This window comes from Hyperolius riggenbachi, chromosome 2 (assembly GCF_040937935.1).
Source record: "Hyperolius riggenbachi isolate aHypRig1 chromosome 2, aHypRig1.pri, whole genome shotgun sequence".
NCBI lineage: Eukaryota > Metazoa > Chordata > Amphibia > Anura > Hyperoliidae > Hyperolius > Hyperolius riggenbachi.
In genome coordinates, this window is record NC_090647.1 from 250,485,542 (window position 1) to 250,501,592 (window position 16,051).

Below are 16,051 nucleotides of genomic sequence, written 5' to 3' on the forward strand. Positions count from 1 at the left end.
CCCTGGTAAGTATTAGACTAAGGAGTTGGAGCTATTTTGACACCTGGAGTCGTTGGTTTCAAAAACTGAACAGTCGGAGTCGAATGATTTTGTTCCGACTCCACAGCTCTGCTTTGCAGCATTCTTGGAGCAATTGTGGAACAATTGCATCCAAGGGATGCAGGGGCAAATCATGATTGCTTTGATAATCACTTAAGCGATTTCAGAATTTCTGAAACCAAAACATCGCTGCTAAATGTTTAGAAGTTCAAAAACATTTTTTATTTTCTTTTAGTTATTTTCTGTTTATTGTAAAGAATAAAAAAACACATAATTGTGACTAAGTGCACATGGTATCATGAGACGATCTCTCACTGCTTGTGATGGACAAAATATAGAATGTAAGGATTTCCTGTCTTGTATAGTTAGACATATATTTAACTGACCTGATTTTATAGCTGATCATCATATGCTCGATTTATGTTTCTCACATTTAAAGCAGGGTCATTTACAAAGTAAAATTTTGCTAACATTAGAAATAAAAAGGTACTTGTGGTATCATGAGAACCAAATTCTTTGCTCTAGTTTGGTGAAGTTACACACCAACAACTTCTGGCAAAGGACACTGCAGCTTCCATGCTAGCATGCAGGTCCCCGTTAGGGATTTGTTGACTTTTGTGGATCCCGGATTGCAGGACAGGAAAATAAGTTAATGTAAAGGGTGCGTGAGTTAAGCTGTTTTTCTGAATCACTAATACACAATAAGGACTAGTGCACACCAGAGCGGTTTGGTCGCGGTTTCAGATCCGATTGCGGATGTGGAAACGCTAGGGTAATGTATTTCAATGGGGTGGTGCACATCAGAGCGGGAGGCGTTTTGCAGAAACGCATACTCCCGGTCTGCTGCAGATTTTGGATTGCGGAGGTGTTTCTGCCTCCAATGTAAAGTATAGGAAAAACGCAAACCGCTCTGAAAAACGGCAGTTCAGAGCGGTTTTGCAGGCGTTTTTGTTACAGAAGCTGTTCAGTTACAGCTTTACTGTAACAATATATGAAATCTACTACACCAAAAACGGTTCCCAAAACCGCAAAATGCTAGCTGAAACGCTACAGAAAAATAAAGTGTTTCAAAATCTGCTAGCGGTTTTTGGTGTGCACCAGGCCTGAGTGTTTAGATCAGGTATTCTTGGCTCCATTGGTTGCATGTTTATTGCAATTGTGTTGCACAAAACTTCAGATGTCCAAGCAATCAACAAAAAACAAATTGATTGTCACTGCAGTCTCCACGGTCCTTATTGCTTTAAGGACTCTTTCATAAATTTCAACACCTGCACAAATGCTGTTTTTGCCTTCTTTTGCCAACATATGGGGTGCATGGTGTAGTACATTTAAAAGGCGGATGTCAGTGGCTGCAAAACTATACAACCTGCGTTGCCCGATGAAATGTTCCTGGACGTGATAATTTGCAATGTGCAGGAACTCTCTCCTGTGATATAAAAATTAATTGTGGAGAGAAAAACTTGTGTTATGTAGGACAAATTTAATTTGGGAATCTGGAGCCACTTTGTCCAATCTAGAAGTCAGCAAAAAAGTTTTTGGAGCTGTCTGAATCTTAAGAGTTAGGAGCCATTGGTAACCTTTTTGGAGCCTACCAGGCACCTGGGAGTTATCCAGCTCTGGCTTATGGTACTTCTCCCCCCTTAGTACCACTGCTCGCTGATGCGCTTTCGTATATCTTTGTGCACAGTTAGATCTCAAACCCACTTGCGTTTTTGCCATCGTTTTGAAAATGCCCTCCCATTCACTTGAATGAGAATTGTGGCAAAAGCGCCACAATTTCTGAAAATCTTGGTAAAATCTCTCAGTTCTTATTCAAGTGAACAAGAGAGCCTTTTCAAAACGCTGGTAAAAACACTTCAAGTGGGTTTGATCTCTAATTTACTATATCCTGTATGCATCTCTGTAAGAAGATCATTGACAATTAGTTACCGTATACCTCCTCTTTGGCCACCTCATAGTGATACAGGAGCAGTTCTGTGAAGCAAAGCAGTTATCGTATTACCCTGCCTGTTTGGTTAGCAAAAGATTCTATGACTGAAAGGGATGGTGTGATCTTTTTGGAAGTCCTTGTGCCTATTGGCAGATGCTTGAAAGTGTTAAGGTGGCCACTAACGATCCAATTTCTAGCGAAAAATCGTTCCATCAGATGATTCTGATCTGAAGAAAAATCGTTCACTACACCATCAACAAACCAATCTTTGCTTCCTATCTATCACAACCAACAAGAAAATCCAAATTTTGGTTTGATGAAAATCCAATCGGAAGACTATTTTTAGAATTGTTTGTAATCGATTGTGCCCATCAATGGAGATTATTTACAACCAATCCGATCAGATCTGATGTGTTTTTAGAACATTTTTTACTAAGATAGAATTCCAATAGATTTCAGTTTGAAATCTATTGAAATTCGATCTGACGGCATTTTTTTGCCATCAGATTTCCATTAGGGCCAATGCAAAATGATAAGCAATCTCATCAGATCGACCTAGATTTTCCACCCTGCTAGTTCGATGGAAATCCATCGAAATCGATTGAGATCGGCCGTCGATCAGTCGATTGGCCAACCGATTTGCAATCGATCGATTTTGATCGATCGAACGGCCAGAAAATCGCCTGAGTGTATGGGCCCCTTAAGTATATGGTGGACATTGAAATGAGATGTAGAGTGGCATCTCTAGTATATTTTTTCCTGGTGTTTGCTTAAAGGTCACATTTATCAAAATCATTGCTTAGACTTTTAGAAAGAGAAAGCATCTTTATTTTGTGCTGTACATCCCACAAGTCTATTAATTATTTAAAAAGTTCTCAAGGTCATAAGAAAAACTTGGCAAGCATACAATAGACGTAATGGGGACTGAGGGTACAATAAGTGGTTATTTAGCTTTTCAGTCCATTTTAAGACTGTCAATGAAATTTAATTTGCTGTTAAATGTGGTAAAATGTTGGCTGCACAAAACCATGTGTGAGGACTTCTGCAATGATCGCAACATGGTTGAAGGATTGAGATACTCCACAGTTATTTCCTGACTCCTCTGTTGTCAGTGACTGTTTATGGTTGGGAAGAAGGTGAAAATGTGAATTTCTTTTTGCAGGCTATTGCAAAGTATATTATTGACAGTATCTAGTCTGTGTAGTTTTACATTTTATCTAGATGCTGGATCTGTAAATAACTGTTCATGTCCAGGTCTTACCAACAAACCTGTCTTGGCACATGTTCTAAGGCCCTAGTTTAAGCTGGCCATACATGTATAGATTTCCACCCAGTTTTCCGAAATGATCGATGGCTTTCTGAAAGGAATCTATTCCTATCAGACACAGCACATTGATTTTCAACAGATTCCAGCAGGAAATCTAATTCCTTGCTGGCAGTAGAATGGATTTTGCTTTCCCGACCATCTTAAAGAGAATCTGTATTGTTAAAATCGCACAAAAGTAAACATACCAGTGTGTTAGGGGACATCTCCTATTCCCCTCTGTCACAATTTCACCGCTCCCCGCCGCATTAAAAGTAGTCAAAAACAGTTATAAAAAGTTTGTTTATAAACAAACAAAATGGCCACCAAAACAGGAAGTAGGTTGATGTACAGCATGTCCACACATAGAAAATACATCCATACACAAGCAGGCTGTATACACCCTTCCTTTTGTATCTCAAGAGATCACTTGTGTGTTTACTTTCTGTCCCCTGCAGCTCTAATGCACTGAATACTAGTGACAGGATGTGACGCTGATCCTTTCTTCCTGTCTGTAATTCCTCAGTATGTGTCAGCCCAGCTCCTTTCACAGCCTAACAGAGGAGGATTTTTATCCAGCTCTTTCTATCACTGATAAGATAGCTTATGTAAAACACACGCACGCGCACACACATGCACACACATGCATAGAGTGGCCTGGAAAGTGGTGTGCATAAACAGACCAGCACGGAAGAGTTGGCAGCCTTCCAGACACAGGGCGACAAGTCTGACAGGGGAGATGCATTGATTTATTACAGAGACAATGATAGTAGAAAGTGCTGCAGTAAGCCAGAGCACATTAGAACAGGTTTAGGAACTTGTAGGATGGTAGAAAAAACGCTGTAATTTTTGTTACGGAGTCTCTTTAACCCCACTAGTGTTCTTGTGTCTGAGTAAATCCCTGCAGCCTTCTCAGAAGGGTAGAGGCTTTTGTAGCAGCAACCGAATCGTGTAAGGGAAGTCTCATACATCAGAGTCCTTAGTGGAGAGTACTGGATCTGTCGGTAGGTATCCAAAATCATATTATACTGAACATAGACATCAGTCCATATGTACAAGCAGCAACTTGAATCTTTCCATTCACCTGTGTACATCGTCTCCATTTACTGACGATGTGATGTGGAGCCACGCATGCTCCCTTTTGTCAGTCTTACACAGACTGTTGCAGCAGCTTCCATTCAATGGTAATGCCTATGGTTTTGAAATTAAATGTTCGAGTGTATGAGGACATCTGTAAGCTTTTAACCATATGGGGGGGGGGTGAGGTACTGCTCTTGGCAGAAGATGATGGATAATTAGGATGTTGAATGTAGAATGTTGACAGCAAAGCTTGGTGGCCATATGTAGTATGCACGTTTCACCACCTGTGTGTTGTGAGTATAGCAAACAGTATAATCTGTATTCATTTTTTTTCCTTATTTCAGCAAATGCTCTGCAGAAAAGAGTGGAAGAACTGGAGAAAATGAATGCAGAATTTCTTAAGCACAAGCAGCAACTGGAGCAAGAATTCAATCAGAAGAGGGCTAAATTCAAAGAGCTTTACTTAGCCAAAGAAGGTAAGCATAATTTTTCTCTGGCTATCAAGATTTATTTTTAAGATTCCATACAAAACATTTACATGTAATGTCAGCATGCTAAAAAAAATGCCCAGGGAACTCCAGCCCAGTCAATGCCTACAAAAATGGCACCAGATAGAGACCACTCAGTGGTGTAAATGGAACAGGTGGTATAGTTTAACAATATTAACATCCTAAGCAAGAAAGGTTTGCATATAACATTTAATAGCTCGTGTTCATAACCTAAAGAACATCTTAATACAGTTTGTGGCATGTGGACCATCCCCAACTAAAGGTAAGGTTTTACTCTGGGCAAAGGCGATAAGGTGGCTCTGATCACTCCCTGTCTTAATCCAGAGAGCCACTTCTTGCAAATATTTAGTCATATCTGTGCAGTACATAGCAAGGAAATGAGCAGCGCTACTTAAAAACAGACTAGTGCCTGCCTGCAAAAGAGTGCAAGCCCCACTTGTGGGGTCGAATACACACCGAGCATACACATGACCTGTCTATCACTGGAGGATGTTGGTTTCCTGTAACAGCTTGCATGCAACCTATTAAGTACTCGTCCCTCCCACTGCAAAGAATTCAATCCTCCATGGGAGGGGCCTAACACTAACCAAATCCTAACCTATGTATATGCATTCACAGGGATGGAGGCTGGCACATCCAAAAATAAAAAGCTCTTTTATTGAAACATCAAGTTTAAAATCTGTGGTAATACAGCGACAGCCCGCTGTTTCAGGTCTCCAGCCTTTCTTCAAGCTGTTTCAACCACACATTGGAGATCAAGTGTCATCATATTTATAATGCCCACCCTCAATCACATCCAATCATTTTGAATCCCAAATAGCCAATCCGTTTACCTGTACAGACTCGTGGACCTGATGGAAGACTGCAGCCCCTTCCCAGGGAAACACCCACTTCACTGTCCAAGCCTGGGCGCCGTGGCAGACACCGCTCACAGACATAACCCCTGGCTCCTCATTTGCTGAAGCTAGAACAGGTGACTCAACACTAGGTGACGTCACCAGTCAAAGCGCCGCGAGGGGTCCGTTCCAAAATCCTGCGCAAACCTAGTGCGCAATAGACATAACACGTACTCGGATACCGCCCACAGGGCAGATACCACCTGACGTCACTTGTAAACAAAGCGCAGCCATACAGCTACACGCACGGCCGTCCGCAGCGCTTCTATGGCAACACCCCCATAATAAACATTATATTATATCTCACCAATTCCTCCTCAGCAAACATATGGGAAGGGTATCCCCAACCAGGTACCACCACTGCAGGAAAACGGAGAGCTCTGCAATAAAAGAAAATATAAAATATACTTTAAAACATGCAACCCAGATTTGATCAATAGACATTATACACAAAAACCCAATTCATATTCTCGGTTCAATCCTCCATTACCCATCACTCCCAACCTTTTAATCCAACTTGCTTCCCTTCTACGCAGTTCATTAATTCTACTGAGTTTACCCCTCCATGTACTGGGAACCCCATCAATAATTTGAACCCTCAGTTGGGATACACTATGATGTTTCTCTACAAAATGTGCTGAAACTGCCTGTTTTCTATCCCCATTACGAATGGTGCTTTTGTGTGAGCAGATCCTATCCCTCACTTTTTGCGTGGTCATGCCCACATAGCCTAGGCCACATGGGCATTTTAAATAATAGACCACAAAATTAGACTCACAGGTAAAAAAGTCCCTGATCTGATATTTGGTACCTTTAGTGGGATGGCAGAAGTCTGACCCCTTAATGATGTGCCCACACATATGGCACCCCATACAGGGAAAAGTACCCACTCTCCTAGTGGAGGTAGGGCCTGTATCCTTATGATGAAAAATTTTGTCCCTAACTGTGGGTGCTCGTTTAAATGACTGAAGTGGGGGGTACCTGAATTCAGGAATATTAGGAAATGCATTACTAAGGAGGTGCCAATGACGTCTAATACTTTTGCTAATCTCTGAACTGCATGTATTATAAGTTGACACAAAGGGGAGTCGGAATTGTTTGTTCGGTCTCTTCCTAGAGCTCACCCCAGGTTTAACTACCTCCAGGGGATATCCTCTTTGTTTAAATTTCTTGGTCATATCACTCTGTCGTTGATCCAAATTCTCAGGATTGGATACTATCCTATCCAATCTCACAAACTGGCCCTTGGGGATAGCATTTTTAACATGGGGCGGATGAAAGCTATTGTAGTGTAACAATGAGTTACAATCTGTACTTTTAACATATAGGTCAGAAGTTAAGGAATTACCCTCTCTCATGATAGTGGTATCTAAAAAGGACACCTGTTCGGCACTCACATGACTCGTCAATCTAATTTCCTGGCAGCATTGGGACAGTGCAGTTAAGAACTGATCAAGGGTCGAACGTGGCCCCGCCCACACACAAAAAATATCATCTATAAATCTGTACCAACATTTGGCATGTCGTCGGAACAGAAAATTAGTGTAAACAAAAGCCTCCTCAAATAATCCCATGTATAGATTAGCATAGGACGGGGCCACGTTCGACCCCATCGCCGTGCCCCGCAGCTGCAAGAAAAACTCACCCTGGAAGGAAAAGTAATTATCTCGTAGGACCACATTGAGAAGTTCAAGAGCAAATGAACGTTGTTCGTTGGACAAATCTGACTGCGTCATTAAAAACCAGTCTATAGCCTCTACACCCCCATCATGTGGGATGGAGGTGTAGAGGCTCTCCACGTCCAATGTCACCAAAAGGAGCTCTCCATCCCCCATCTCAAGGCCTCTAACTTTCTGAAGGAACATATCTGTGTCCCTTATATATGAATCCAATCCAATCACCATGGGCTGTAGTAGTTTGTCCAAAAACTGTGCAATGGGAACAAATACAGAACCCGTACCGGCCACTATGGGTCTCCCCGGTGGCCGGCACGGGTCCTTATGTATCTTAGGAAGGGTATAGAATCTAGGTGTCATAGGATTTTCTTGAATGAGAAATTTAGTCAGGCCCTCATCAATAATTCCTCTAGCCCTTGCTTTATCAACAAATCAACAATGCTTTTAATTTTCTTTTGTATGGGACCTATTGGGTCCTGTTCTATCTTACAATACACCTCCACTTGTGCTAACTGCCCCCTAATCTCATCTTCATAGTAACTGGTGTCCAATACTACTACGGCTCCACCTTTATCAGCAGGCCGAATAGTAAGTTCAGTTCGTCTCCCAAGATTCTCTAGTGCCTGACGTTCCTCTTTGGTGAGGTTAAATTGTACCTTTTTCTTCTGCTGCTCTAACTCTAATTTTTTGATATCCTCCATAACCGATGTACAGAAGGTATCTATTATCATATTCCCAGATGGAGTAAAGGAACTCTTGTTCCTCAGCCCCATATCTCTCAAGGAGAGCATAGATTCATCCACTTCCCCATGTGCCCCACCAAAGAGAGGTACTGTCCCAAAAAAATATTTCAGCTTGATAGTTCTAAAAAAACGATACAATTCTTGATCAATTTCAAAAAAGTTGGGTAGGTTGGTAGGACTAAAGTTCAATCCATAATTTAATACTTTCTCCTCTATAGGCGTCAACGTGTGTTGTGAGATGTTAACCACTAATTGAGATGGTTCTATCAGTTCCTCTTCCGTAGCTCCATTTGACTCTTTATCGGCTCTTTTCGTACGTTTGGCTCTGGCCCTACTCCCGCCCCTCCTACTGCTCCTCTTCTCACTGGGGAATTTTCCCGGGAGGATAAAAAATCGGATGCAGAATATTGTCGGAGCAGAAGAATTCCACGAGCAGTACGCTCTCAAGTATCACCAATGCTCTTTGGGAATGATCCCACATTTTGCTCTATTTTTGAAAGGATATGGAATAAAGCTGCATTTGATACAATGATCCTCACCATTGAAAGGATTCACCAGGAGCTTCCGGTTCTGGAAAAGAAAAGCTTAGATATCCTTACTCAACTTACTGCAATTTTACCAGCAGAAGAAATGCAAACATTTGTGGACCAGTTGTCCAAGAAAATAGCTACCCACACTAAAGCTATTGAGGAAACTAAACGTTCCAAATTCCAACGAGACTCCCAGGACTATATAGGGGGGTTATGTGTACTCATGGCAAAAGATGATACCTGCCAATTCCCAGAGGAGATTTGTTAAACCCAGGAAACCAAGAGGGAAGTTGCCTCGTCCTCAAGGGGGCAATCCAGGGTCCTCTGCATCCGATTTTTTATCCTCCCGGGAAAATTCCCCAGTGAGAAGAGGAGCAGTAGGAGGGGCGGGAGTAGGGCCAGAGCCAAACGTACGAAAAGAGCCGATAAAGAGTCAAATGGAGCTACGGAAGAGGAACTGATAGAACCATCTCAATTAGTGGTTAACATCTCACAACACACGTTGACGCCTATAGAGGAGAAAGTATTAAATTATGGATTGAACTTTAGTCCTACCAACCTACCCAACTTTTTTGAAATTGATCAAGAATTGTATCGTTTTTTTAGAACTATCAAGCTGAAATATTTTTTTGGGACAGTACCTCTCTTTGGTGGGGCACATGGGGAAGTGGATGAATCTATGCTCTCCTTGAGAGATATGGGGCTGAGGAACAAGAGTTCCTTTACTCCATCTGGGAATATGATAATAGATACCTTCTGTACATCGGTTATGGAGGATATCAAAAAATTAGAGTTAGAGCAGCAGAAGAAAAAGGTACAATTTAACCTCACCAAAGAGGAACGTCAGGCACTAGAGAATCTTGGGAGACGAACTGAACTTACTATTCGGCCTGCTGATAAAGGTGGAGCCGTAGTAGTATTGGACACCAGTTACTATGAAGATGAGATTAGGGGGCAGTTAGCACAAGTGGAGGTGTATTGTAAGATAGAACAGGACCCAATAGGTCCCATACAAAAGAAAATTAAAAGCATTGTTGATAAAGCAAGGGCTAGAGGAATTATTGATGAGGGCCTGACTAAATTTCTCATTCAAGAAAATCCTATGACACCTAGATTCTATACCCTTCCTAAGATACATAAGGACCCGTGCCGGCCACCGGGGAGACCCATAGTGGCCGGTACGGGTTCTGTATTTGTTCCCATTGCACAGTTTTTGGACAAACTACTACAGCCCATGGTGATTGGATTGGATTCATATATAAGGGACACAGATATGTTCCTTCAGAAAGTTAGAGGCCTTGAGATGGGGGATGGAGAGCTCCTTTTGGTGACATTGGACGTGGAGAGCCTCTACACCTCCATCCCACATGATGGGGGTGTAGAGGCTATAGACTGGTTTTTAATGACGCAGTCAGATTTGTCCAACGAACAACGTTCATTTGCTCTTGAACTTCTCAATGTGGTCCTACGAGATAATTACTTTTCCTTCCAGGGTGAGTTTTTCTTGCAGCTGCGGGGCACGGCGATGGGGTCGAACGTGGCCCCGTCCTATGCTAATCTATACATGGGATTATTTGAGGAGGCTTTTGTTTACACTAATTTTCTGTTCCGACGACATGCCAAATGTTGGTACAGATTTATAGATGATATTTTTTGTGTGTGGGCGGGGCCACGTTCGACCCTTGATCAGTTCTTAACTGCACTGTCCCAATGCTGCCAGGAAATTAGATTGACGAGTCATGTGAGTGCCGAACAGGTGTCCTTTTTAGATACCACTATCATGAGAGAGGGTAATTCCTTAACTTCTGACCTATATGTTAAAAGTACAGATTGTAACTCATTGTTACACTACAATAGCTTTCATCCGCCCCATGTTAAAAATGCTATCCCCAAGGGCCAGTTTGTGAGATTGGATAGGATAGTATCCAATCCTGAGAATTTGGATCAACGACAGAGTGATATGACCAAGAAATTTAAACAAAGAGGATATCCCCTGGAGGTAGTTAAACCTGGGGTGAGCTCTAGGAAGAGACCGAACAAACAATTCCGACTCCCCTTTGTGTCAACTTATAATACATGCAGTTCAGAGATTAGCAAAAGTATTAGACGTCATTGGCACCTCCTTAGTAATGCATTTCCTAATATTCCTGAATTCAGGTACCCCCCACTTCAGTCATTTAAACGAGCACCCACAGTTAGGGACAAAATTTTTCATCATAAGGATACAGGCCCTACCTCCACTAGGAGAGTGGGTACTTTTCCCTGTATGGGGTGCCATATGTGTGGGCACATCATTAAGGGGTCAGACTTCTGCCATCCCACTAAAGGTACCAAATATCAGATCAGGGACTTTTTTACCTGTGAGTCTAATTTTGTGGTCTATTATTTAAAATGCCCATGTGGCCTAGGCTATGTGGGCATGACCACGCAAAAAGTGAGGGATAGGATCTGCTCACACAAAAGCACCATTCGTAATGGGGATAGAAAACAGGCAGTTTCAGCACATTTTGTAGAGAAACATCATAGTGTATCCCAACTGAGGGTTCAAATTATTGATGGGGTTCCCAGTACATGGAGGGGTAAACTCAGTAGAATTAATGAACTGCGTAGAAGGGAAGCAAGTTGGATTAAAAGGTTGGGAGTGATGGGTAATGGAGGATTGAACCGAGAATATGAATTGGGTTTTTGTGTATAATGTCTATTGATCAAATCTGGGTTGCATGTTTTAAAGTATATTTTATATTTTCTTTTATTGCAGAGCTCTCCGTTTTCCTGCAGTGGTGGTACCTGGTTGGGGATACCCTTCCCATATGTTTGCTGAGGAGGAATTGGTGAGATATAATATAATGTTTATTATGGGGGTGTTGCCATAGAAGCGCTGCGGACGGCCGTGCGTGTAGCTGTATGGCTGCGCTTTGTTTACAAGTGACGTCAGGTGGTATCTGCCCTGTGGGCGGTATCCGAGTACGTGTTATGTCTATTGCGCACTAGGTTTGCGCAGGATTTTGGAACGGACCCCTCGCGGCGCTTTGACTGGTGACGTCACCTAGTGTTGAGTCACCTGTTCTAGCTTCAGCAAATGAGGAGCCAGGGGTTATGTCTGTGAGCGGTGTCTGCCACGGCGCCCAGGCTTGGACAGTGAAGTGGGTGTTTCCCTGGGAAGGGGCTGCAGTCTTCCATCAGGTCCACGAGTCTGTACAGGTAAACGGATTGGCTATTTGGGATTCAAAATGATTGGATGTGATTGAGGGTGGGCATTATAAATATGATGACACTTGATCTCCAATGTGTGGTTGAAACAGCTTGAAGAAAGGCTGGAGACCTGAAACAGCGGGCTGTCGCTGTATTACCACAGATTTTAAACTTGATGTTTCAATAAAAGAGCTTTTTATTTTTGGATGTGCCAGCCTCCATCCCTGTGAATACTTGATCGGGATCTGAAGGTGTGAGGATCCGTTGAGGCTTGGGCACCCCTGTCCCATGTAATTGAGTGCCACTCTTTTTATCACTTGGACCTATGTATATGCATAGCATGGGTGCGCTACCAAGTAAAATTGAAAAATCGAAAATTGTGCAAAAGGTGGATCAGCGCAACACCAGGCCGCCTCCGAATGGCCTCCAGTCAGAGATGCGCTGAGCCCCCCCAGGAACTACAAACGCACCTTGAACCCAAACAGAAGCTCTGCATATACACCAAAAGCATGGCTGTTAAGTGGGAGCAGCTGACCAAAAACGAATTAAATTAGTACATAGCAAGGAAATGAGCAGCGCTACTTAAAAACAGACTAGTGCCTTAGTGCAAAAGAGTGCAAGCCCCACTTGTGGGGTCGAATACACACCGAGCATACACATGACCTGTCTACCACTGGAGGATGTTGGTTTCCTGTAACAGCTTGCATGCAACCTATTAAGTACTCGTCCCTCCCACTGTAAAGAAGTCAATCCTCCATGGGAGGGGCCTAACACTAACTAAATCCTAACCTATGTATATGCATAGCCTGGGTACGCTATACATAGGTTAGGATTTAGGCTGAATTTACACTGTTGCAAACAGACTTTTCCCTGTCAGATTTGTTGCTGGGTGTGCAGCAGGAAACGCCAGTGAAAATAAGGACCTGGCTTTGTTGGCAGCATTCTCACTAACTTTGGCCATATTCATTTGACGCACGTTAGTGCAGCCTGTAACGCTCCCCCAACGCACAGCAATGTAACACAAGTGGGCTGTTCACACAGCCCACGTTGCGTTACATGTAACGCTGCACGTTCTGTGCAAAGTGCAGCATGCTATGGCGTTGGAGCGGCTATAGCCGCGTTAGACTGTTTGCACATGCGCAGTAGGGGGCGGAGAGGAGGCGGGGAGATGCCGCTACAGTAGCTGCGCACAAGGCTACTTAATATGCAAGGCACTGGCGGCCGCTGATTGGCCGGCGGGACCACGTGATGCGGAGTGTCTCGCTCCGCATTACGTGGTCCCGCCGGCCAATCAGCGCCACTCTGGGAGACCTTATGCGGATAGAGCCGCCTAACGCGGCTCACTCTACCGTCCTCTCCCGCACCACCATGCGTTGCGTTAGGGGCACGTTATGCGACCATAACATCCCCTAAAATGCAACGTCTTATTGTGTAAGTAGCCTTAGGGGAAAACTAAATCCATACATTGCAAAGTGAGTAGTTAAAAAGTAGGAGAAATAACTGATATTTGCTGTGTAATTTGTTCATGTTGTTTGATCCACTGTGAGCCTGCAGATCATCATGTGTACTACTGGCAGACAAAAAAATTAAAATAAAATTCATCAATCATTTATAAATGCACTCACTAGTAAATTAGAGATGTGTGTGTGTGTGTGTGTGTGTGTGTATATGTGTGTGTATATGTATGTGTATATATATATATATATATATATATATATATATATATATATATATATATATATATATATATATATATATATATATATATATATATATATATATATATATATATATATATATATATATATATATATATATATATATATATATATATATATATATATATATATATATATATATATATATATATATATATATATATATATATATATATATATATATATATATATATACATATATACATGCACACATACACACATAATTATTATTATTTTTGCCCTGGGGAGCTACTGCTTGCTATGCAGACATCCCCGATGAACTATTCAATAAGAGGTAAAGGTTTCTTGTGGGAAAGGGGGAATCGGCCACTGATTGTGGTGAAATTCAATCCTGGCTTAAAGTTTCTCTGTAGGGTTTTATAACTATTTCACTTTGTGAATAGGACAAAAACTCATACAGTGCTGCTCATAATTATTCATAACCCTGGCAAATTTTGGCTTAAAGCTACTTTTATTCAGCCAGCAAGTAATTTTTGGAAATGACATAGGTGTCTCCTAAAAGATAAGACGATGTACAAGAGGCATTATTGTGGAAAAAAAATTCTCAGCTTTTATTTATACTTGAGCAAAAAGTGTCCAGTCCAAAATTATTCATACCCTTCACAAACTGTCACAGTCTGTAGAAAAATCCAAAGTTCTATACCATTCCAAATAGTTGAAGCTGTTCTAAAGCATCCTAATTACCCTGATTAATTGGGAACAGCTGTTTTAGTGAACTCAGCAGGCGAAAAACAGCATCTCTCTGCAGTTGGTTTATGGACAGTCGTCTTTGCTAAGACAAACGATCTCAGTGAGGACCTGCGGCTGCGCATTGTGGCTGCTCACAAGTCAGGAAAGGTCTACAAGTCCATTTCTAAATGTTTTCAAGTTCCAGCGGCTACAGTGCAAAGTATTATTAAAAATACAAGATGTTCCGCACTGTGGAAAATCTGAGAACTAAGTCGGGACAGCCACCATTGCCCCCATTTTTAATGCAGAGTATGCGCAGCGGAAGGTAGAGGACATCTCACCTGTTCCACGGCGTTAGAAGGTCCCATCGTGCTGCCCAGAAGCTGCGCGGCCTGTCCTCTCCGTTCACTGTCCCCCACTGTCGTTCACTGCATTAGGAGGCGCCGGCACTAGGGGGCTTTTCCTGATTGCGTCATTATGCGACGCCGCCGGGAGGACAGTGGACGGAGCGAGAGGACGGGCCGCGCAGCTTCAGGGCAGCATAATGGGACCTTCTACCGCCGTGGAACAGGTGAGATGTCCTCTATCTACCTTCCGCTGCGCATACTCTGCGGCAGCAGAAGAGGTAGTCCCCAGCGGCGTGAAGTCATTGCAGTGGGTCGGCGGGTGTTCGTATCGGCGGGTTGTTTGTAAGTCGGGCGTTCGTAAACCGGGGATTACCTGTAAAGGCTTTTCTGTTGATTATTGAGAAGGGTATGAATGATTTTGGACTTGACACTTTTTTGCTCAAATGTAAAAAAAAAGCTGAGAAATGTTTTTTTTCTTTTCCCCACAATAATGCCTTTTGTACATCGTCTTATTATGTTTTGGGAGACACCTATGTAATTTCCCGTCAAAAAATTACTTGCTGGTTGAATACAAGTAACTTTAAGTCAATATTTGCCAGGGTTATGAATAATTATGGGCAGCACTGTATCTGGTCGTTCTGCTGGAATAATCCCAGTGCTCAATGATGGGCAATTTTTTTTTTTGCAATCATTAATATGGCAGATCATGATGGCAATACAAAATGAGAAAAATTAGATGAGAGAGCATTTGCTGTGATATTTTTATTCAAATAAAATCTGATGAAACCGGCTCAGTTTAATCATTGAGAAGGCTAAGAAGGATAATTTTTGTTCTGAGTAATGGAATAGAATTGAAATAGAAAAATGGGCATGTACACAAACGTAACGGTAGGAATAAACTACTGTATGTGAGGATGCTGAGGTCTTGTCGTGATTGTAATGCTTTAGGCTACTTACACACCAGGACGTTGAGTTTAGGGGACGTTATAGGGCACTAAACGTGCCCCTAACGCAACGCCTGGTGGTGTTGGAGCAGGACGCTACCAAGAGCCGTGTTACAAGCAGCTCTTGGTGCGCCTGCTCTGTCAGAGGCGCTGCGGAGACCACGTGAGCGGAGCTCTCCGCATCACGTGGTCCCGCCAGCCAATCAGCGGCCGCTCCAAAGAGTAAACACTGCAAGTGCAGTGAATGCCAAGTAGCCATGTGCCTGGCTACGTAGCGGCCTCTCCCCGCCTCCTCTCCGCCCCTAAAATAAAAAAAACTGCCGTACTGAGCATGTGCAAACAGTCTAACGTGGCTTAGCCGCGTATAAAGTACTGCATGCAGTACGTTGTCTTGACGTGAAGCGTTACTGTGTAACGCAACGTGGGCACTGTGAACAGCCCATTGATTTTTCAT

General features: G+C 42.6%; 1 protein-coding gene across 2 annotated transcripts in view; it reads left to right on the top strand.

The window, feature by feature from the left end:
- The window catches only part of RABEP1 (rabaptin, RAB GTPase binding effector protein 1), a 99,069-nt gene that overhangs the window by 20,457 nt on the left and 62,561 nt on the right, over positions 1–16,051 (top strand). For both annotated transcript variants that reach the window (XM_068268491.1, XM_068268492.1), the window contains exon 2: positions 4,697–4,828. In XM_068268491.1, the coding sequence (XP_068124592.1) occupies positions 4,697–4,828 (132 nt within the window). The remainder of the gene's footprint in view (positions 1–4,696; positions 4,829–16,051) is intronic.